Here is a 21,930-nt window from a genome sequence, read left to right as displayed (position 1 = left end):
ACTTCTTGCCCTTCAAAATAAAAGTTCTTACGTAACGTCAGCGCTCTGTCGATCTCCAAAACAAACAAATATATTCCTACAAATGTTGTAACTGTAAAGATTTAAACCTATGATCTTAAGATCTTCGTTTATATCTTATTGTTGCATAATTAAGACGTATTTAAAGGAAAATGTAATTTGTAATGTTCTGCTGTTTACAAAAAAAGTAGGCCATATATTATAAAAAGTGATATAAATTGTTGTTCTTGTTGTTGTTCTTGTTGTTATACATCAGTAATTTGAAATTATATGATATCTTTAAAATGATTTTATACTATAGTTATATACTTTTATTTTCTTAATAATAACAACAATGCTAATCATTTGTAAAACTTTATCTTTGATATTTATTTATCCACATCATATATATATATATATATATATATATATATATATATATATATATATATATATATATATATATATATATATATATATAGTTCAGTAATAGTATATTTTTTAAAAAACATTATTTTATTCTATTATTATTTTGTTTGTAATAATAATTATTATTATTATTATTATAACTTGTCTGTGATCTTAAGTTTGAACCCTTTCTTATGTTTCATTTATTACTATAAATGTGAAAAAATGTATTATTATTGTACTTTGTGGGATATTTTGAAATTATTTCATGTATGTACATAGACTATTATTTGTGACCCTGGAGCTCAAAAGCACCTGAACGAACAAATACAAATCCCAGTTTAAACATGCAAACAGAAAAAATATGTGAAAGAGCATAATTCAGCACCGAGCGCACGTTGTTCTCTGTGCACAGGGTGCACGTAGAGATTCGGGTCTCAAAAGCTGCTTCAACACCAAAATTTGCCTCCTCTTGTTTTGTACCGACAAATACTTACAAAATGATGTCAAAATACCCATCTTGAAGAGTATTCTCTAAAAAACAAACAAACAAAAAACTGTTGGTTATGTCTTAAGTGAAAGTAAACAGTGGAGAAAGAAATTGGATGTGTATCATTATATTGGATGCATTGTCTCTCAAAGTGACTGCTCCTAATTTACCAGCTGCTGTTGGTGTCTTTAATGTTAATCTGAAAATGAAAATGAAAGAAAGAAAATCACTCACTGCTCTTCACTGAATTACTTTGTAGTTTTAACAGTCAAACCAAAAATCATTCAGACACCATATTTATTTTTTTACTAGAGGATGCAGGGCACTATAGTTTATTTATGTAAGTGAGTATAGCAAAATAAAGTAAACTGTGACATATTATACGCAAAAATTCTTCATACAGTGGATTAACAGTATAATTGATTAAAAAACAATTAGGACCAAAAATTATTCAGACACTTTGACCTGACCATGTTTTTTTCTTTAATTGCTAATGCAACCTTTTTACAACACAGACTGAACAAAATTAAACATTGCTTGGTAATTTGTAGACAAAGTATTGATAGTTGAGTAAATATTTTCATACTAAAAGTCGTCTGAAGGTTTGGTTGATCCATAACATACCTTTCTATCAAAGTTTCTGACATTATCAAGATGAATTTGTTAACTCTTATTGTCATATTTTGTTACTATTATCTAAAGTATATAAAATAAACTATGATAATGTGAGAAATATTGAAGGTGTCTGAAAACATTTTGTTTTGACTGTATATTAAATATTTATTTTAATGAATAAATAGAAAGAACATATTAAACAAATTAAAAGTTTCAAACAGGGCCCACTGGTACAACCTGCACTTGGGCCCCGCAAACCCCAGTCCTTTCCAGTCTGGTTTCCGTCCATTATACAGCACTGAATCAACTCTGGTTAAGGTTCCTAATGATCTTCTCTTAGCTTCTGATTCTGGTGTTTTCAGCACTCTCCTTCTGTTAGACCTCAGCTCAGCTTTTGACACTGTTGTCATGAGATACTCATCTCACGGGTTTCAGCAATTGGAATTACTGGTACAGCCCTTGAATGGTTCTTTTCCTGTTTGACAGGGAGGCAACAATAAATCAGAAACACAGATCATCTTCAAAATCCATCTGTTCTGGTGTACCTCAAGGTTCTGTTTTGGGCCCTCTCCTCTTTACCATTTCTATGCTACCAACTGGACAAATAATCAAATGCTATAGGTTTATCTTCCACTGTTACGCTGATGACATTTAAATTTATTTTAGTGCACCTTGCACCTCAGTGTTTCCTCCGCCTGCATTAACAAATTGCATTATGGAACTAAAGTTTTGGCTGGAGGCAAATTACCTTAAATTTAACTCTGATAAAACTCTGAGGTAATTCTGATTGGCTCCAAAGCCTTTGTATCGAAGTTATCTTGTCAAGTGATGGATCTGGATGGTGATCTGATTGTGCCCTCCAGGTTCACAATCTTGGTGCTCTCATTGATTCAACTCTTTCATTCGATGATCACATTAGTAAAATAGTAAAGACAGCTTTTTTCCACCTACGTAATATCTTGCGTATTTGATCCTCTCTCAGTCAGCAGGATCCTGAAACTGTTATACATGCTTTCATCACATCTCAGTTAGATTACTGTAATTCACTTATTTATGGCCTGTCCGCTAATAATGTCAAACGATTACAATATGTTCAAAATTCTGCAGCTCACTTGATTACCCACAAAAGAAAGAGCGATCACATTACTGCAATCCTCTATTACCTTCATTCTCATGTATCTCTAATCTAACTTTGTAAGTGGTCTCTGTATATTATTCGCAGCTCTTGTGTCTTTTCCTTAAACCTGTCTTGTAAAGTGACCTTGGGTTTTGGAATGGTGCTTTATAAATTAAAATTATTATTATTATTATTATTATTATTATTGTATGGGCCAAAATTACTTATTTCTCATTAATGCCAAAAATCAGGATATTAAGTAAATATCATGTTCTTTTAAGATATTTTGTATATTTCATACCATAAATATTTCAAAACATAACTTAATTTTTGATCAGTAATATGCATTGCTAAGAACTTCATTTGGACAACTTTAAATGTGATTTTCTCAATATTTTGATTTTTTTTTTTCTTTGCACCCCATTCCAAATTTTTATAGTTGTGTCTTAGCCAAATTTGTCCTATCCAAACAAACCATACATCAATGCAAAGCTTATTTATATAGCTTTCAGATGACGTCTATTTCATATAGTAAGTTGACCCTTATGACTGGTTTTGTGGTCCAGGGTCACATTTAATGTTTTATGTTGTTGCACATATACTATTAAGTGCAGATTATGTATTTGTGAGGTTTAATTCATAAGCCTAAAAAATATACCAAAATATTACCACCTCCCACACTTGATTTTGCGACGCACTGATTCTATTTTGTAAACTTACTAGCAAAATGTATCTTTTTAAGCAAAATTGACTATTTGTCATCCTTTGTTGACTTGTTCACAGATTTTGAACCTGTGAATCCAGTGAACAGTGTCCTGCAGGACTTGATATTACAAAGCAGGAGCACTAGAGTATGATTTAAAACCTATTAAGAGTCTTACATCAAAATGAGACCCAAATCTGTTACAGGAAACCTGCATTATTTATGAACAAGGGCACATTGTTAGAATTCCACCATTTATCACCGACACGGCCAACGTCACTGAACAGATTCACTGAACGGACATGGAAAACTTCGAAAACTGATTGAACTGAGATCTGAAAATACTTTCTACAGATAAATGTTATGTTGCGATTTCATGGAGTACCATAAATAATGTCACAATAAGAAAGATAGAAAGAAAGAACAAACATTGGCTTGCTTCATATCAAGAAAATTGGTTCCCTTTAATTACATAAGCATCTGTGTTACAAATAGGCAGAAAAAAATGATGTGTAAATTACTATAAATATTTCATATTTTAATTTTTAATTATAAATATTTCAATTATATGCTCTGATTGTTTATTACGAATATCATTAATTCTATAATTACAATATTTCATGTTAAATAATTTCCAATCTACTTCGAAAAACTACAAAACACTATTTTTAATATAAAAAATATAGAAGACGCTACATTTGTAGAGTAGTGGCCTCGGTATTTCGTCAGCCTTCTTCTGCAGTTTTAAAAACTCATAAGCATCATCGTGCTCTTTATAGCGGCTTGATCTATGGTTCCTCACTGATCTTCTTCACTCGTTCTCTTCTAGTGATTCCTGTCCCTTCACACCTGCCTTGGCAACCTTTCCGTCACCTTCATCCTCCTCATCATCAGAGCTGTCGGCCCAGCGGCCAACCCGTCTCACGCCGTCTGCCACCACTGGTGCATTAACGCAAGGATTGTGGTCATAGATGACGAGCTTCAAGCCTCTCAAGCAGGTGAGCGATGGAAACTGGCGAATGCGATTGCGGTCCACATCGATCACCTCCAAATAATGCATCTTCAGCAGCACGGGAGGGAAATCATTTAGCAAGTTCCCTGCAAGCCAGATGCTGCGCAGCTCCTCCAGTCGCTCAAGCTCGGTCGGTAAGCTACATACCTGGTTGTATCCCAAGTGAAGGGTCTTGATGTTGGGAAGCTCACATATTACTTGAGGAAACTTGGTGAAGCAGTTGGTCTCCAGCCACAAGGTTTTAAGCTCGGTGAGTTGCTGCAGTTCCTTCGGCAGCCTGTACAGTCGGTTATTACCGAGATAGAGGATGTTTAGCTGAACGAGGCTGCATACGACCAGAGGAAGCTCCTCGAAACAGTTGAAGTCCAAGGCTAGAAGCTGGAGCTTCTGCAGGTTTTGCAGTTCTGGCGGCAGGTTGCTCAGGTGGTTGTCGCTCAGGTAGAGTTTGATCAGTTCATTGAAGGCAGAAGCTCTGATTGGAAGGCGACGTAACTGCCGGCTACTCAGGTCTAGAGTACGATCAAGGGGCATCTCCTTCAAGTCGCCTACTAAGAAACGTTGACATCTCTCGGAGGGCACAAAGGCGACAGCACCTCGCACGACATTTCCCATTTTCTCGGTCCACATTCATGGTATCTTCAGAAACAAAATAAGGGTACACTCTTAAAAATAAAGGTGCTTCACGATGCCATAGATTAGAATAACCTTTTTTGTCTAAACGGCTCCATAAAGAACCTTTAACATCTGAAGAACCTCTCCTTTAACAAATGTTCTTTGTTGCAAAAGAAGGTTCTTCAGATTATAAAAAGGTAAAGACTGAATGGCTCTTTGTGGAACCAAAGATGGTTCTTCTATGGCATCGCTGCGAAAAACCTTTTAAGCACCTTTATTTTTAAGAGTGTACACTCTTAAAAACAAAGACTCCAAAAGGAGGTTTTCACAGCAATCCCATTGATAAAAACATTTTGGTTCTCTGAAGAACATTCCATTGACCCATTCTTAATAAAACTTTATTTTATCTTAGTATGAAGAACATAAAAAATAAATAAATTCCACTATAAAGAACCTTTTGTGGAATAGAATGCTGAAGGTACTTCACGGAACCATAAATATCAATAAAGAACCTGTATTTTTATGAATGGCACAATGAAAAGGCAAGATAAAAACTTGAATGTTCCTTTCGTCTTACCAGGTTGCCGAAAACGTAGATCTTCATTTACCATCAAGCTTTTTTGTCACAAGGTATGAGACGATGGGCGGCAGTGTGGTGTTTCACGCTCCTGTGTTCTGCTGACACCTCTGCCCTGCCAGTTGCTGAGAGCACCAGAGATGACATCCCACACGCTCCTCCCCATTCCAGATAAATGATTTCTTCCAGCGCTGGAAGGTGGAACTGACCGGGAGCTGTGATAAGCCTAAAGTTGTCCTGTGATTAAGGAATTTGAGGGTCATCTGAGACCTTCTATTTAAGTGCTTATCTTAGTCAGGACCCTCTACATAACTGAGACCACTTGAGTGCACCACCCCAAAGATAAGACTTGCCCAGTTATGGACAACTAACAGAGGCTGTCGATATCACATAGCATACCATAGTATTTGGTAAGAGTATATAGTATATAGTATATATAGTATATAGTATATAGGTATATTAATATATATTATTCATAGTGAAAGTTAAAATATATATTTATCTTATAATTATATGCATTTATGTCTATATGCATATATATATATATATATATATATATATATATATATATATATATATATATATATATGCATAATTATTCTACAGAATTTAATCATTTTAATAAGGCTTAAATAAACATTAAATAAAAAACATGCTCGTTATAAAAGGCATTGTATGTATGAAATCCAGTTGAATGTATTTTTCATAAATTAAAAGATCCGTACAAAATAAAAAATAAGGTTTATGTTATTTAACCTTTTCACTATTACTTCATTTATTCGATTTTAATTAGGGTCACCTTTGAGATCAGACTTGCCCAAAATTGTCTTATGAGTGTTTTCTACACTTAAAATATAATTTTCCGCCCTATTAAAAATTAATGTTGATCCTTAATCCAAAAGTAGTAAATCACTTCTATGAGTAAATGCACCACTGGATGATTTTGCACTCCCAGTCACTCTTCTCATAACTCAAGGCTTTGCTATTTAGTGGTCTATCAAAGGTCTCCAGTGATTTAGACTAGGATTGAGAACCCTCAAGTGCTGTCTGAAAAGACTGAGTACCACTTCACAGAAGAGGGAACAGATGGAAAGTGAGAAATGGGATTACGCCAGTTAAAAGCTCACAACTAAATGTGATTTAAAATGTAAACTTTCAACATAATCCTCCAAGGACTATTTAACCACTTCTTTTAGGCTGTTCTAAGTGGATGACGGGACTGTATTTAAATACACATAAAAACAGATTTATATATATACATTAAAAACAAGTGCAGCCATAATAAGAAAATTTGTAAGCATTCTTGCACAAATGTAAGGTTTTTTTCACATGCACTTGGCTGCAGATGTGAAAGATACAATGTAAGAGTTTCAGACCTACAAGTTTTGCTTGCCTAATCATTAAAAAGTGAGCTTTGTGTTCTCAGCAGAACAAACTTGATCATTATGAAATAAAGTTTAGCTGATGAGAAAGATCACGTTTACATCCAAATTATAATTAATTCACGTAGAAAGGAACAGTGGCTATGAAAAGCTTCAATCTGGATTCAGGCAGATTTACTTAATGAAATGTATTTGTGAGTCTTTTAGTGCATGTGGAAGTAACAGATGTCTTCCTGCAAACAACTGATATAGTTCACTCTAGATTTGTATGTTGTTACATAAAAGCATATTTTGCAAAACACTATGAAATAAAAGTAGGATTCTAATGTATTTTGACTATATTTTGCGCAGCTAAAGATCAGAACTGAAATGCTACTTGAATTTATGTAGAAACAGACCTTTTAGACTTCATCTTAAACACCCTTTGTGTCAGACAGATCAAATTACAAATTTAATGTGTTACCTGCATTTGGCTGCAGATGTAAAATATACATTATACATATTCTAAATTATTATAAGATAAGCTGTACTCTTAGCAGAGTGTGTTAAATGGCAGATTGATGTTTGGGTATTAAAAAGTGACTACAGTCAAAAACGTTTTATCCCATTGTAACATCATAAAAATCTCACTAGTGCCCTGTAGAGTGTCTGATATTCAGCAGACAGTGTCCAGCACAATTTTCAGTCTAGTATGAAATAAACGGAAGGTCAAGGGGTCAGAGGGTAAAGGCTATTGCCCCAGAATTCTCGTTTGTAGGATACACAGCCATCTTGGATCTGCGAGGAGAGGGTAAATTAATGCGGTTAGTCAATTCCTTTTTCACCATAAAAAACATTGCACAACGGGGTTTGCTTCGCATATGCAGGGCCAAATGAACATTTGCAGCTTTGTGCACATACCCAAGCAGATATTTAGTAGCTGAATGAATGCATTGACACGTTTGCACGCCTTTACTGCTTTCTGTTTTTGTTCGAGGCCAGAGTTAGCCGACTAGCGCTGAGCGCTAACAAAAACAGACAGCTTAAACACAGGCCTAAACCATTTAAACAGATAGATACATGTATTATACACGTCTAGACATCTGTTACAAAACGAAAGCACCACGACTAATACAGATCTAATGGTCCGAGGTGTTTTGGATTCCATAAAAATAGTTATTTTATGCCGAAAATGTCTTATTTGTAGTTAGCAGCTAACGAGACAGCTAACTAGCTTATACAAATGAGAACATTTTGCGACTTGCCATTATTCATTTTATTTATGTCTCTCTGTAATTGTGTCCGTAACATCCCAACATGTAGCGATCAGTTTTAATATGATTAATAATGTCGCGGTTACATGGAAACGCGAGTATGTATCAAGTATATTGCTAGTAATTGTTTTTCACGGGTTTAGTTGGTGAATTAAGCTGTTTCTGTGTCTGTCGTCAGTTGTCAGTTTGGAAAGTGATATTTATTTGTTTTCCAAACGTACGGCGAATATCTGCTTTGTTTTGAAAAGACGAATAAATGATTTATTTAACAACGTTGCGCTATAGTAGGTCGAAATGTTCTTGTAGCATTAGACTGTCCGTTAAAGAACATTTAAGTTTAATCTCATACCTCCTAATTGTACGATTTAGGTGTAAAGTGTGTTGACAAATAGCCTGTATTTTTTTTATAATGCACTTAAATCAACATATAGCCTTGGGTCTTGTTCTGCAGTGGTAATTCATTATGTATTACAAGTTGTGCTGTAGAGAAGCACTTGTTAGTGATATGTCCACTAGACGTGCAGACAGATAATCTGGGATGATTTGGGGTCAGGAATTAAATATCTTGGTTTTAACCGTCTCCTCTCTTCTGTAGGTGACAAACGGAATGTTCAGTGCAACAAGAAAGAAGTTTGGGGAGGGGGTCGAAAGTGACTACCCTGATGAGAGCATATACTATGGCCAGACGTCAATGTTCCCGCATCGATCGGAGAAAGACGTATGTTCATACCAGATCATTCTGTTGGTTATGATCAATGTGTTAAATCCTTTTGTTGGCTGGAGGTCTGATAGCATGATGAAATATTAAATTATTGTTGTTATTATTAGCTTAATATTATATATTTCACATGCACTGTCAATATCTTCGCTGACCTGACCAACAACAAAAAAAATATGATTTAAACCGATACCCTAGATTTTTAATGTTTTTAAAGAGTTCCATTCTGCTTACCAAGCCTGCATTTATTTGATGCGAAAGCAGTAATATTATGAAATAGTTTTACTATAAAAAAAAAGCCTGCTTTCTTTTTGAAAATGTAATTTATTCCTGTGGTCAAAGCTATATTTTCAAAATCATTACTCCAGTCTTCAGTGTCACATGATCCTTCAGAAATCATTTTAATATGCTGATTTGTTGTTCAGGAAACATTTATTGTTATTATTTATTATAATCAATATTTAAAACAGTTTTGAGTTTTTCGGGGGGAAATAAATTATAGACATTAGTACTTTTAAATAAAAATATGCATTTAATATCACCTCATTTTCTCAAATGATTCTTTCAAAGCAGTTCTAAGATTCAGTCTCTCTAAACCCTACTCTGCTCTGATTGGTCAGGTGGCCCAGTCTGCTGTGATTGGCTGTGATTGGTCGCGTGAAGCGTGTGTCAGAAACGATATTCCTATTTCAATAATTCTGTATTTTGAACACTTTATAGAAAATTTAAACATCTGTTATTTATCATACTTGTGATTCAGTGGAGCCAGCTGGTCCAAATAAACAGATTACTGAGCCGTCTTTCAAGAGCAAGCGTTTAGAGAATCCTGCGTTGAACTTCTGAGATTTTTTAAATTATTTTTCAGAGAAGCAGTGGTCAGTAAAATGAAAAAGTGTGGGCGGGGTAAAGTTGTTCGCTGCTGGTCAGCGTAGAACATAGTTGCGCTTTATGAAAATGTGTTACCCCATGATGTATAGCTGTCACGGAAGAGAGATTCAAATTACTAATGACTTGATTAGGCTAGTCGATTATTGATTCTGGGAGATAATAACTTTATTAACCATGCACTTTCAGCTTTACAATTTTGCTGATCGTTTACATTCATAACCATTTTTCAGAATGGTTATATTTCTGAGCTCCGCACACATGAACACCAACATGAAGTCATAATTTCCACACTCTTAAAGTTGGGAGCGTTTCCAAGAATTATGGTGGAAACATTTGTCGTAATTATGAATGTTGATGGTACATATTGGTGCAGATGGCATTTTGTGAAAACACTACACTTTAGCCGTTTTATGAGGAGAACTTAACTTATGACGAACTTAATTTCCTGTCATTCTAAATGGCAGCATTACAGTGATAAAATACACAGATGAAGCAAATACACATTTATGTATATCATTTCTTCAAAAAAAGCGCCTTTCGTTTGTCAGTAATTGAAATTGAGAGAAATGAGTGAGAAATAAACAGTACTGTTCAAAAGATACAATACTGTTTTAATATTTTGATTCAGCAAGAATGCATTAAATTGTAGCACAGTTTCTACGAAAATATTAAGCAGCACAACTGTTTTCAAGATTTATAAAAATAAAAAGTGTTTCTTAAGCAGTAATTCATCCTATTAGAATGATTCCTGATGGACAATGAAGAAAATTAAGCTTTGCCATCTCAGGAAAAAAATGACATTTTTAAATCTATTCAAATAGGAAATGTTTATTTTAAATTGTAATAATATTTAATAATAGTATTGTGTTTTGATCAAATAAATGCTGACATAAAAGCATTAAAATACTTCATTCAAAAACACGAAAAGCTCTTACCGACCGCAAACTTTTGAACTGTATTATGGGTGTAAATATGTATATGTAAACATAAATGTTTCACGTAATGTTAAAAACATGCTAATTCAAAAAAGGTGTTCTAACTTCTGTCGGTTTTCAGATGCTGCCATCTCCCTCGCCGTCATCGTCAGGTCAATTGTCACAGCTTGGTGCGAGTTTGTATGGTCCGCAAAGTGAGTACAAATCTTCAGTATGGCTTGTAGCACTGAAAAATCATGTACTTTGATTCTGAGCAACAACTGATCAGTGTTTCTTTCCTGACTCATTTTGTAGGTGCACTAGGTTTCTCAATAAGGGGCATGAGCAACAACAACCCTCAACTGAACCGGAATTTAACACAAGGCACTCAGTTACCGAGCCATAGCACTCCGACAACAGGCGTCCCAACAATGTCCCTCCATACACCACCTTCGCCGAACAGGTAGGTCATCTCCTCTGCTTGATTTATGTTGATTTAAGATGTGATCTGTTAAATCCCAGCCTTGCTGGTGTTCCGCAGGGGCATCCTGCCCATGAACTCCAGGAACATGATGAGTTCGCAGATAGGGCAGGGCATGGGCATGAGCGGCAGGACCAACAGCATGGGCAGCTCTGGCCTGGGTAGCCCTAACCGCAGCTCTCCCAGCATTATCTGCATGCCCAAGCAGCAGCCAGCACGCCAGCCATTCACCATCAACAGGTAAGAATGGTTACATGAGAGATAGCGATAGCAAACAACTTGCTTTAAGGCTTTTTAGGACTGTCAATTGAACAGGTGTATTACTTAAAAATTATTATTATTAGGGATGCGATAACACAGTTAGCCCAGGGTTCAATACATAACTCCTTTTGAATCATTTTGAAAATACCTATTGTGAATAGAAGCAGAAACACGCCGTTTCAGTGCATGTCTCTCTAAATGAAAATGAGCTGCTGCTCCTGCCCCTTTTTCCAGATTAGGGCTGTGCCTTTACAGCTTTTACCTCAGATATTCTGCTAAAAGTGTTTGTTTGGTTTTGTCTGTCATGCTGAAATCATGCATTTTAAACCATATTAGTTTAAACTGCTGATATACGGTTTTCTGAGTGCACACATCCGAAGCAGGCGCACAGAAAGCTGCTGCTGATGTGAGTACTAAACTAAGCTTTCTTCTTGTGCTTAAACTGTCAAATACAGACAAGTTTATGTTAAAATCGCACATGAGTTACAAAAACTGTCAGTTATGTCAACTGGATGAATGTAAACAGCTGGGAAAGAAATAGCATGTTTATATTAGATCTGTGTGGCAGCAGCGTAATATACAGTAAATAAATCAATAAATCCACTGCTCTCTTGTCTCCTCTGAGGCTTTGACTCTTAATAGTGGTCTGTGCTTGTCTGTGCAGCCAAAGACGGAACAGTTAGCAAGTTTAGCACAAGCTTTCACCATGACGTTAGAATTGGTACACTGTTATCACTTGCAAAAACACATTGACGGTGCCATGGGAGGAAACTGGGGACTTGATTATAGCTCTTAAACACAGAAAAAGTCTGATTTTCATAATATGTCACCTTTAAAACTAATTTAAACAAAAGGAACATGGATTGCCGTATGTCTATTTTAAATTTCTTTTGAATTTTTTTCCTATTTTTACCCAAAACAGGTTGGATTGGCCATTATTGAGCGCTATAAACACGTTATGTCTGTTTCATGGACATAGGATTGCCGCGATAGACGGTGTTGACGGTGAAACCGGTGTTAACCCGCAAAACACCGGGGATGTCACTTGTCCACCGTGGCACCGACCCCCATTTGATTTTTTTTTAGTAATAAAAATAATTAAGTTCATTAAAAGAACACATTACAATTAAAAACTGAATGCGGCTGCTCAATGCAGCGTGCTGAACGATAGTTGCAGCACAGATCAGATTTCATTTCTCCAGTGAAGAGAGCTGACTGACTAGACGATGGCGAATGATTTAGTTTCTAAACAAAATGCTTTTGCTCCTGTTTGGCAATATTTTGGATTTATACCTATTTATAATATTGGATTTATAATATTTTGGATGTATACCTATTTAAACTTTATGTAAGTTATTTGTTATTTTATATTAGGCACAGCCTGCTCTATAGCATGGTGTATTTTTATTTCTTTTGTTAATAAATGTTCTATGTTTTAGAAATAGTCTAAAGTGAGTTTGACGTTGTATTTTGTTGTTGTATTCAAGCAATTGACGCTGACCTGCCGTTAATTTAAAGGTGAAAGTAATGCGCATGGTGCTTTTAAGCTATTTTAAAGTGAGGAAAAGATGGAAAATTCAAACGAACAATTGCTTTACGCCGAATTGCTGCTATTTGAAAGTGAAAGCAAAATGCGCACACCACTTTTACAAGCTATTTAAAAGCGAAGGAAAGCAAAGAAAAGAGGGAACGCCCCACCCCGCAGTGATACGGGCATTAGCGGTGTCACACAATGATTAACCGGTGGGAAAATTTCCTCACTGTCACAACCCTAACTGGAAGCCGAAGGGAGCCCTCACACAGAAACGAAGTATGATGCTCCGAGAAATTCTTAAAGGGATACTCCACCCCAAAATGAAAAATTTGTCATTGATCACTTACCCTCATGTCGTTCCAAACCCATAAAGGCTTCGTTTGTCTTTGGTACACAATTTAAGATATTTTGGATGAAAGCCAGGAGGCTTGTGACTGTCCCATTGACTGCCAAGTAAAATACATTTTGGCGAATATGAGCTGAATGCAGGCAGCTTACGCTCTTCTGTGTCAGCCACGCCACAAGGACACGTTTTCTGTGTGTATTTACATTTTGATTTGAAACGAACCCCAGCACATCCATGCAGCACACCTGACTCAGAAGAGCGTACGGTGTTCAGCTCAGATTCTCCAAAATGGCACTACGGTGATGCGGAGAGACACATAGGAGACAAATTGTTGAATAAAGTTGTTATTTTTGTTTTATTTGCATACAAAAAGTATTCTCGTCGCTTCATAACATTACGGTTGAACCATTGATGGCAGATGGATTATTCTGACGATGTCTTTCATACTTTTCTGGATCTTGACTGTGTAACTTACTCGGCAGTCAATGGGACAGTCACAAGCATCCTGGTTTTCATCCAAAATATCTTAAATTGTGTTCTGAAAACGAACAAAGTTTTTAAAGATTAGGAACGACAAGGGGGGGGGGGGGGGTAAGTGATTAATGACAAAATTTATTTTTGGTATGGAGTATCCCTTTAATATGGACATAGGCATTCAGCCATCAGTGGCTACATTTACATGCAACCAGATAATCTATTTGTAATCAGATTGATGGCTCAATCCGACTGAAAAGCCTTCATGTAAACACCTTCATCGATCTGTTTGAGAAATGGATAAATATTAAATCTGCTGTTTAAAACAAGTAAAGAAACCGTGTAGGAGAGTGGTTATTATGTGCAAACAGTGAGAAACGCTACTTTCTGTGCAGTGTGCGCATGTTTACAAAAAAAAAAAAAAAAATCACAAGTCACCAACAAATGTCATAGAAAACCAAAAAGCTTTAAAATGCATGCATGTTTAAAAATGAAAGTATCAACCCCAAACTTTTTTTATATTCTAGTTTTTGTTTGAATATATTTTAAAATGCATAATGTGAAATTTGATATTTTATATCTTTTTTTTGGGCAACGTTATTGTTGATATGTACAATGAAAGCTTACACTTGTTTTGTTTATTGCTGAAAGATGATGTTAAAAAGTGGCTTCTCCTAATCTTAAATACATATATATTTGTATTTTAATTAACTTTCACCTTAGGCCAAGATAAGGCCAATCAAGACTGATTAAGACTGACCTTAACAAAAGGGTCAAATCCTCATGTGTGTCGTTGTAGTATGTCAGGATTTGGAATGGGCCGGAGCCAGGGGTTTGGCATGAACTCCTTATCCAATAACATCTTCAACGGGACAGGTGAGTGCTGTGTGGAGCATGCTTCGTGATGATACACCATGTCAGGAACCGTGACGCCTAAATTGTGCTCTGGAAAGAAAATCACTCAATCTCATATTATTCTTTCTGCTATCGTGGTAGATGGGAGTGAAAATGTGACAGGAATAGACCTCTCAGAATTCCCAGCACTTGCAGACAGAAGTCGGAGGGAGGGAAACGGCAACCCTACACCGTTGCATAATCCGCTGGCTGGAAGGGCACCCTATGGTACGAGTTCATTTTACACAGTCGCATTACTTAGCTGAAACCGAAACCCTCTTAGTCTTTAAGACTAAGCACACTTCTCCTTCAATAGAAGATTTGTTGTGAATGCATGGTAAGGTCAGGGGTTTTATTTCCACACAATAACCCTCAAATCTTCATTAAAATGTTTCTCTCCGTAGTTGGAATGGTCACAAAGCCATCGAACGAGCAGTCGCAGGACTTTTCCATTCACAACGAAGACTTCCCAGCCCTGCCCGGGCCCAACTACAAGGACCCGACATTGAGCACGGATGAAAGCAAATCAGTCAGTATTGCCTGAGTTTGATCTTTCATAAGCTTCAGGGAGAGATTGCATAAATAACATGTCATTGTTTTTCAGGATGGGTAAGGATGCGCGGCTATTAAAACTTAAGTGATGCCGTCCAGTGCTGTGACTGTGATTGCTTGAGCTTTTACTGATTGTTGTGGCCTCTGCTGTCTCCACAGAGCTTGAACTCTTCAGGAAAGGGCAGCTCAAGTGCAGATGGACCCAAGTTTCCCGGCGATAAGACATCATCAGCACAGAATAACAACCAGCAAAAGAAGGGGATCCAGGTGTTGCCTGATGGTGAGGCTCTCCAGCAACATGCACCAACGTATTTCAAACAACCCCCAAAGTGTCCTGAGCTTGAAAATAAGTGTTGAATAAAACAAAGCCTGTGCAAGTATTTTCTACAAGAATCTGTTTTATAAGGTTTCGATGCAACTGCTTCCCAGTTCAGGGTGTATTGGAAAATATTTAATAATAATAATTCCAAGCCCATGAGAAGTAATAGAAGTCATTAACATCTTAAATCATGATTAAATGATGGACATTTCTATTATAAATGAAAATTATTCACAACATTTGTCATTTTCTAAAACCAAATAATTTTTAATATACAAATTATTTACATTTAAATGTTAATCAATTGTAAAATTAAAATAACTCCATGCATAACTCAATCATAAAAATAGTGTATATTGTGACAAAAATTAGTGTATACAGGCCCATATGTACAATAGTATATATATTTTTATTATATATACTTGTATCTATGTTCAGAGTTATTCAAAATTGTAGTGTAGTTATATTTTAATATTTAATCTGACTAGATACAGAATTATTTTTTTATTATTTGGATGCTATATTTTTATTAACTTTTTTAATTTTAATATTTTGAGTTTTTTTTTTATTGTAGTTAAAGTATTAGGATTATTTTGTTTATTTTTTAACAGTAATATGTCTATATGGTTTTCATTCATTCATTTTATTTCAGTTTGTTTATTTTATTTAAATTAACACAAACTTTTTTTATGGTTTTAGTTAACTATAATAACACTGACTGGAATTTGCTCTTTGCTAGAAAAACAAAAACAAATATAAAAATCTGTGTCTGCTGGAAAATTCATGAAAATTAATTGATCAAAAGATGTAGCAACTGTGTCCATTGGACAATCTCAATCAAACTTGACATGTATTCACATCTTTTATAGGCAAGGTAACAAACATTCCCTTAGGAATGGTGACAGATCAGTTTGGAATGATTGGACTCCTGACATTCATCCGGGCAGCTGAGACGGACCCTGGGATGGTTCACCTGGCTTTAGGAAGCGACCTAACAACGCTAGGACTCAACCTCAACTCTCCAGAGTAAGATACTTTCTTGTGCCAGATATTGATTTCTTGTCAATGTTCTCTTTTCGTATACACATTAATTTTATTTTGGTTTGTAGGAATCTGTATCCTAAGTTTGCATCTCCCTGGGCTTCAGCTCCATGTCGACCACAAGACATTGGTAAGAGTTCGTTTTACGTAACCTGTAGATTTTACCAATTCATTTTGGCTCTTCAGTAATAAATGCAATTGTTTTTTAGACTTCCATGTTCCCTCAGAGTACTTAACCAACATTCACATAAGGGACAAGGTGAGGTGACGAAGAATTCAGTAAAACCGCATTGAAATTGTCATATGTGGATGCTGCTAACCTTATAATGTACTCTGTACAGCTGGCTGCAATAAAACTGGGACGATACGGTGAAGACCTGCTGTTTTACCTCTACTACATGAACGGAGGAGACCTCTTACAACTCCTCGCTGCTGTTGAGCTGTACGTCCTGCAGATTATGTAACTCTAGGACTCTTTTTGCTGATAATCAACCATGGGTGGAAGTTTAGGGGTTAAATTGAATATTTGTTGATTGCAGCTTCAACCGGGACTGGCGGTACCATAAAGAGGAAAGGGTTTGGATCACAAGAGCACCTGGCATGGAGCCCACGCTAAAGACCAACACCTACGAGAGAGGAACATACTACTTCTTTGATTGTCATAACTGGAGGAAGGTTGCTAAGGTAAAGATACTGAATTCAGGATCCTCTTCCTCCAACTTTCTCGTTTATACAGCTACAGACACTTGCTGATCGTCACAGAATTGAATGACTGTTAAAGTAATGACACACAATGTCCGTAATAGTGGTGACCAATGGGAATTTTAAAATATGATAATCTCTGCAATATCATACAATCTCTATAGAGCAAGATGCTTAAATAAACATAATACAATATAGTAGCACACAGCACACACAAAATCTCTCAAAACTTAATCTGTAAAATATTAATTTAGAAAATATTAAAAGATAGCAATTCTTACATAAAATGATACAAAATATACATTGAAAAAATTATACAATTTAAAAATATAAGTATTTATTATAATTTAGACTTTTTTGCATCAAGAATTATGGATTAGACTTTATAAATATTTATATGTATATGTTACAAAAATTTTTAAAATGTCAAATGTTTAATTTATATCAGAAATTTATTATAAAAATATTTAAATCTTTAATTTGTTTAAATGGGATCTCTCTCTCGCTCTCTCTTTCTATATATATATATATATATATATATATATATATATATACAGTACAGACCAAAAGTTTGGACACACCTTCTCATTCAAAGAGTTTTCTTTATTTTCATGACTATGAAAATTGTAGATTCACACTGAAGGCATCAAAACTATGAATTAACACATGTGGAATTATATATGGAATTATATACATAACAAAAAAGTGTGAAACAACTGAAAATGTCATATTCTCGGTTCTTCAAAGTAGCCACCTTTTGCTTTGATTACTGCTTTGCACACTCTTGGCATTGTCTTGATGAGCTTCAAGAGGTAGTCACCTGAAATGGTCTTCCAACAGTCTTGAAGGAGTTCCCCGAGAGATGCTTCGCACTTGTTGGCCCTTTTGCCTTCTGTCTGCGGTCCAGCTCACCCCTAAACCATCTCGATTGGGTTCAGGTCCGGTGACTGTGGAGGCCAGGTCATCTGGCGCAGCACTCCATCACTCTCCTTCTTGGTCATATAGCCCTTACACAGCCTGGAGGTGTGTTTGGGGTCATTGTCCTGTTGAAAAATAAATGATGGTCCAACTAAACACAAACCGGATGGAATAACATGCCGCTGCGAGATGCTGTGGTAGACATGCTGGTTCAGTATGCCTTCAATTTTGAATAAATCCCCAACAGTGTCACCAGTAAAGCACCCCCACACCATCACACCTCCTCCTCCATGCTTCACGGTGGGAACCAGGCATGTAGAGTCCATCCGTACACCTTTCCTGCATCGCACAAAGACACGGTGGTTGGAACCAAAGATCTCAAATCTGGACTCATCAGACCAAAGCACAGATTTCCACTGGTCTAATGTCCATTCCTTGTGTTCTTTAGCCCAAACAAATCTCTTCTGCTTGTTGCCTTTCTTTAGCAGTGGTTTCCTAGCAGATATTCTACCATGAAGGCCTGATTCACACAGTCTCCTCTTAACAGTTGTTCTAGAGATGTGTCTGCTGCTAGAACTCCGTGTGCCATTGACCTGGTCTCTAATCTGAGCTGCTGTTAACCTGCGATTTCTGAGGCTGGTGACTCGGATGAACTTATCCTCCGCAGCAGAGGTGACTCTTGGTCTTCCTTTCCTGGGGCGGTCCGCATGTGAGCCAGTTTCTTTGTAGCGCTTGATGGTTTTTGTGACTGCACTTGGGGACACTTTCAAAGTTTTCCCAATTTTTCGGACTGACTGACCTTCATTTCTTAAAGTAAAAAGTAAAGTTTCTCTAACCATTTGACTACCTCTTGAAGCTCATCAAGAGAATGTGCCAAGAGTGTGCAAAGCAGTAATCAAAGCAAAAGGTGGCTACTTTGAAGAACCTACAATATGACATATTTTCAGTTGTTTCACACTTTTTTGTTATGTATATAATTCCATATATAATTCCACATGTGTTAATTCATAGTTTTGATGCCTTCAGTGTGAATCTACAATTTTCATAGTCATGAAAATAAAGAAAATTCTTTGAATGAGAAGGTGTGTCCAAACTTTTGGTCTGTACTGTATTTATATATATGATATATGTATAATAAAATAATTGTATATATTTTTTAAATCATTCATAAATATTTGCAAAAAATTAATATTATCGGACCGATATCGTAATCAGCCGATAATGGCTTTAAATGTAAATATCGGCATCAGCCCTATATGAAAAATTATGCCGGTATGTCTTGCCGAGAAGAAGAATACATTAAGTCACGTGTGCTCAGGGTGTGCTAGTGATTAGATCACGTCAGCCGTGTGGCTCATTCTTGAAGCAGAGTTTTGCCTGAATGGTGATTAGATTCACTGTTTTGGATTGCTGCATTTAAACTCAGAATGCATGTACAGAATGACGTTCTCGGTGTGTGATAGAATCAACAGTAATAACATTTATTACACAGCTCTGTGGAATACTTGATTCTGATTGGTCAGTCGTTATATTCCAAGGTATGTTATCCCTGGATACCAACCAGTAAAAGCTAATAACACCGGCTCATCCGGGTAACAGCAGTCGGCGCTGTACTCCTGCTTGAACAATTTTTTCTTGGTGGAAGCTTTGCTTCTTTGTTTAGCTAATAAAATATTAAAACTCGATTCAAAATGGTGTACAATTATTTAATTGTCATCCTCGTATCGCGGACTCGCTCTCGTTGCATACAAACACAGCTGCTGCCATTTTGCTATGATTGTTTTTTATGCTGTAATGGATTATAAGGTTTTAAAACATTTTTTGTCTTAATTATCTTATTTTCTTAATTATTAATTATTTGTTGGTGAAATGTTGTGTAATACGTGGTTTGACTGCACCGTTTCCCTTAAATGTCTGTCTAGTTTGAATTTGCCGCTTGCTCGCAACTGCTGTCTTCACGGAAGCTTTGCGTTCAAAAATGTAAACTCAAATCAATATTTTGCATCTAATTATTTACTTATGTGGCAAGTAGCCATGTAATAAAGCGGGATAATGGACATCCACGTAATGCCCTCTCAGTATGGAATGTTAATTCCGTAGGGGGCGCTGTTGGCAAACATTCAAAATGAGACAAAAAATATTGGCCAATATCTAATATTATGCAGCTCTAGTAAATATATCATCACTATATTAAATGTTCAAGTGAAGTGTATGTTGTATACATGGAAGTGAACATCAGTTTTGTGCTTTTTCTTTGGTCTCTCAGGAGTTTCATCTGGAATACGACAAGCTAGAGGAACGGCCTCATGTGCCAACCACCTTTAATTACAATCCGGCCCAGCAGGCCTTCTGAAGCGGAGTCCGTCAGCGCCCGTGAGCTCTAGGAGCGACCGGCAACAGACAGACCTGCCTGACCACAAAAAACCTGGTTTTATTCCTCAACTTCTGGACTAGGACTGCGGGAGGGGGAGGGGTGTGGCGGCGGTCTCCACCTTGAAAACTGGGGGGAGGGGCCCTGCCTTACAAATTATGTGCTGCCCGAACACAAAAGTTCTATATATTTTCATTCTGTTTTTAAATTCCCCCATTATGTTTTTTTTCTTCTTCTCCCTCCATCTCATTTGAGCAGGGTCAATGTTTTGTTTACTCCTCTGATGGAAAGCCCCTTTTGGTGTTTGCCTGGAGTCTTTGAAGTTGCAGTACAGCACACAAACACATCCATTGGTATTCAAGAGAAAAACGCAGCTCGCGCTTTGTTTTCCGAAGCGCGCTGCGTAAACAAACAGGACAGACACAAAGACAAATCCAATACATGTGAATACACAAGGGCAAAAGAAAATGCAATGTTCATTGTTGCACTATTTAGTAATAAAAGAACACAAAAATTGTTTTCTGCTTTTTTTTTTAATGTGGGAAAACTCGCTCCGCTCCCGTCGTCGTCTGGAAGGACGCGGTCATTAACATCAAGGAGGTGCTTTTTTCCTTTCCCCCCGTTTTTTTTCCTTTTTCATTTCCCGGTTCTTTTGCTCCATCCACCTGCGTTGTTTTCTGCTTAGCATCGGTAAATCCTAATCAGACTGTTTCTGTGACCGTTGTTGGGCACAACCCGTGGACCAGGCGGTTGTGAGCTTACCGAGAAACATTGTTCCAGAATGAATACGAACCCTTTTCAGTCTTTGTTACGAATTTGTAATAAACGTGTACATTTTTTTTTTAGTTTTTGGACATCACATGAATAAAGATATGTATGTATGAATGTGTATATATATGATATATATAGATAGATGTATCTATATATATATATACATGGCGTCTATTTTGAAAGAAGTACCTATGCTTGACCTCGTTTTTAGGAGGTGAACAGAAATGGCATTATGTGGTAGAAGCAAAAAATAAACCGCAAAAGACAAAAAAAACATTAGTGAACAGTATGTTGAGCTACCAGACGGGGAATCACGTTTGTTACCCTGTGCACTTAAAGACCAATTCAACTAAATGAATAAAGGCGACACGGAAGGCCCGAGCGAGGACATCTGTATAGCGAAAAAACAAACAAGGGGGAGACATTTCAGCTGCAGCTATTTGAATAGAAGCATTTCGTAGGAAAGGGAAAACTCATAGTACGAAAAACAGACCAATCTTGTATTTTCTGACCACCTTTAAAGCTCCCTTTCTTTGTAATAAAGCAGAACGGCTTTCCTGAACCAGTGTTTGGACTCTGT

The 21,930-nt window shown here is 36.4% G+C and overlaps 2 protein-coding genes across 3 annotated transcripts; one reads left to right on the top strand and one right to left on the bottom strand.

Annotated features, from left to right (window-relative positions):
* Positions 1–3,775: 3,775 nt before the first annotated feature.
* lrrc10 (leucine rich repeat containing 10) lies at positions 3,776–5,754 on the bottom strand. Its single transcript, XM_059536254.1, has 2 exons — positions 5,532–5,754; positions 3,776–4,978 (listed from the first exon to the last, which is right to left on the bottom strand). Exon 2 carries the CDS (start codon positions 4,967–4,969, stop codon positions 4,142–4,144), a length of 828 nt encoding a protein of 275 aa, XP_059392237.1. The 5' UTR covers positions 4,970–4,978; positions 5,532–5,754; the 3' UTR covers positions 3,776–4,141.
* A 1,811-nt stretch (positions 5,755–7,565) lies between these two features.
* cnot2 (CCR4-NOT transcription complex, subunit 2) lies at positions 7,566–21,912 on the top strand. 2 transcript variants are annotated; one of them, XM_059536253.1, is made up of 15 exons: positions 7,566–7,716; positions 8,762–8,884; positions 10,829–10,901; positions 11,002–11,149; positions 11,228–11,407; positions 14,582–14,658; positions 14,779–14,904; positions 15,081–15,205; positions 15,388–15,508; positions 16,417–16,573; positions 16,657–16,718; positions 16,798–16,847; positions 16,930–17,030; positions 17,128–17,272; positions 20,475–21,912. In XM_059536253.1, the coding sequence occupies exons 2-15, from the start codon at positions 8,774–8,776 to the stop codon at positions 20,559–20,561; spliced, it is 1,563 nt and encodes a 520-aa protein (XP_059392236.1). In that variant the 5' UTR covers positions 7,566–7,716; positions 8,762–8,773; the 3' UTR covers positions 20,562–21,912. The 2 variants fall into 2 exon arrangements, with proteins under 2 accessions (XP_059392236.1, XP_059392235.1); XM_059536252.1 differs by lacking the exon at positions 7,566–7,716 and adding an exon at positions 8,225–8,260.
* Positions 21,913–21,930: the final 18 nt, after the last annotated feature.

The sequence above is a fragment of the Carassius carassius genome, chromosome 43 (genome assembly GCF_963082965.1).
Source record: "Carassius carassius chromosome 43, fCarCar2.1, whole genome shotgun sequence".
In the NCBI taxonomy this organism is placed as follows: domain Eukaryota; kingdom Metazoa; phylum Chordata; class Actinopteri; order Cypriniformes; family Cyprinidae; genus Carassius; species Carassius carassius.
This window is presented reverse-complemented; position numbering and strand designations above follow the sequence as displayed.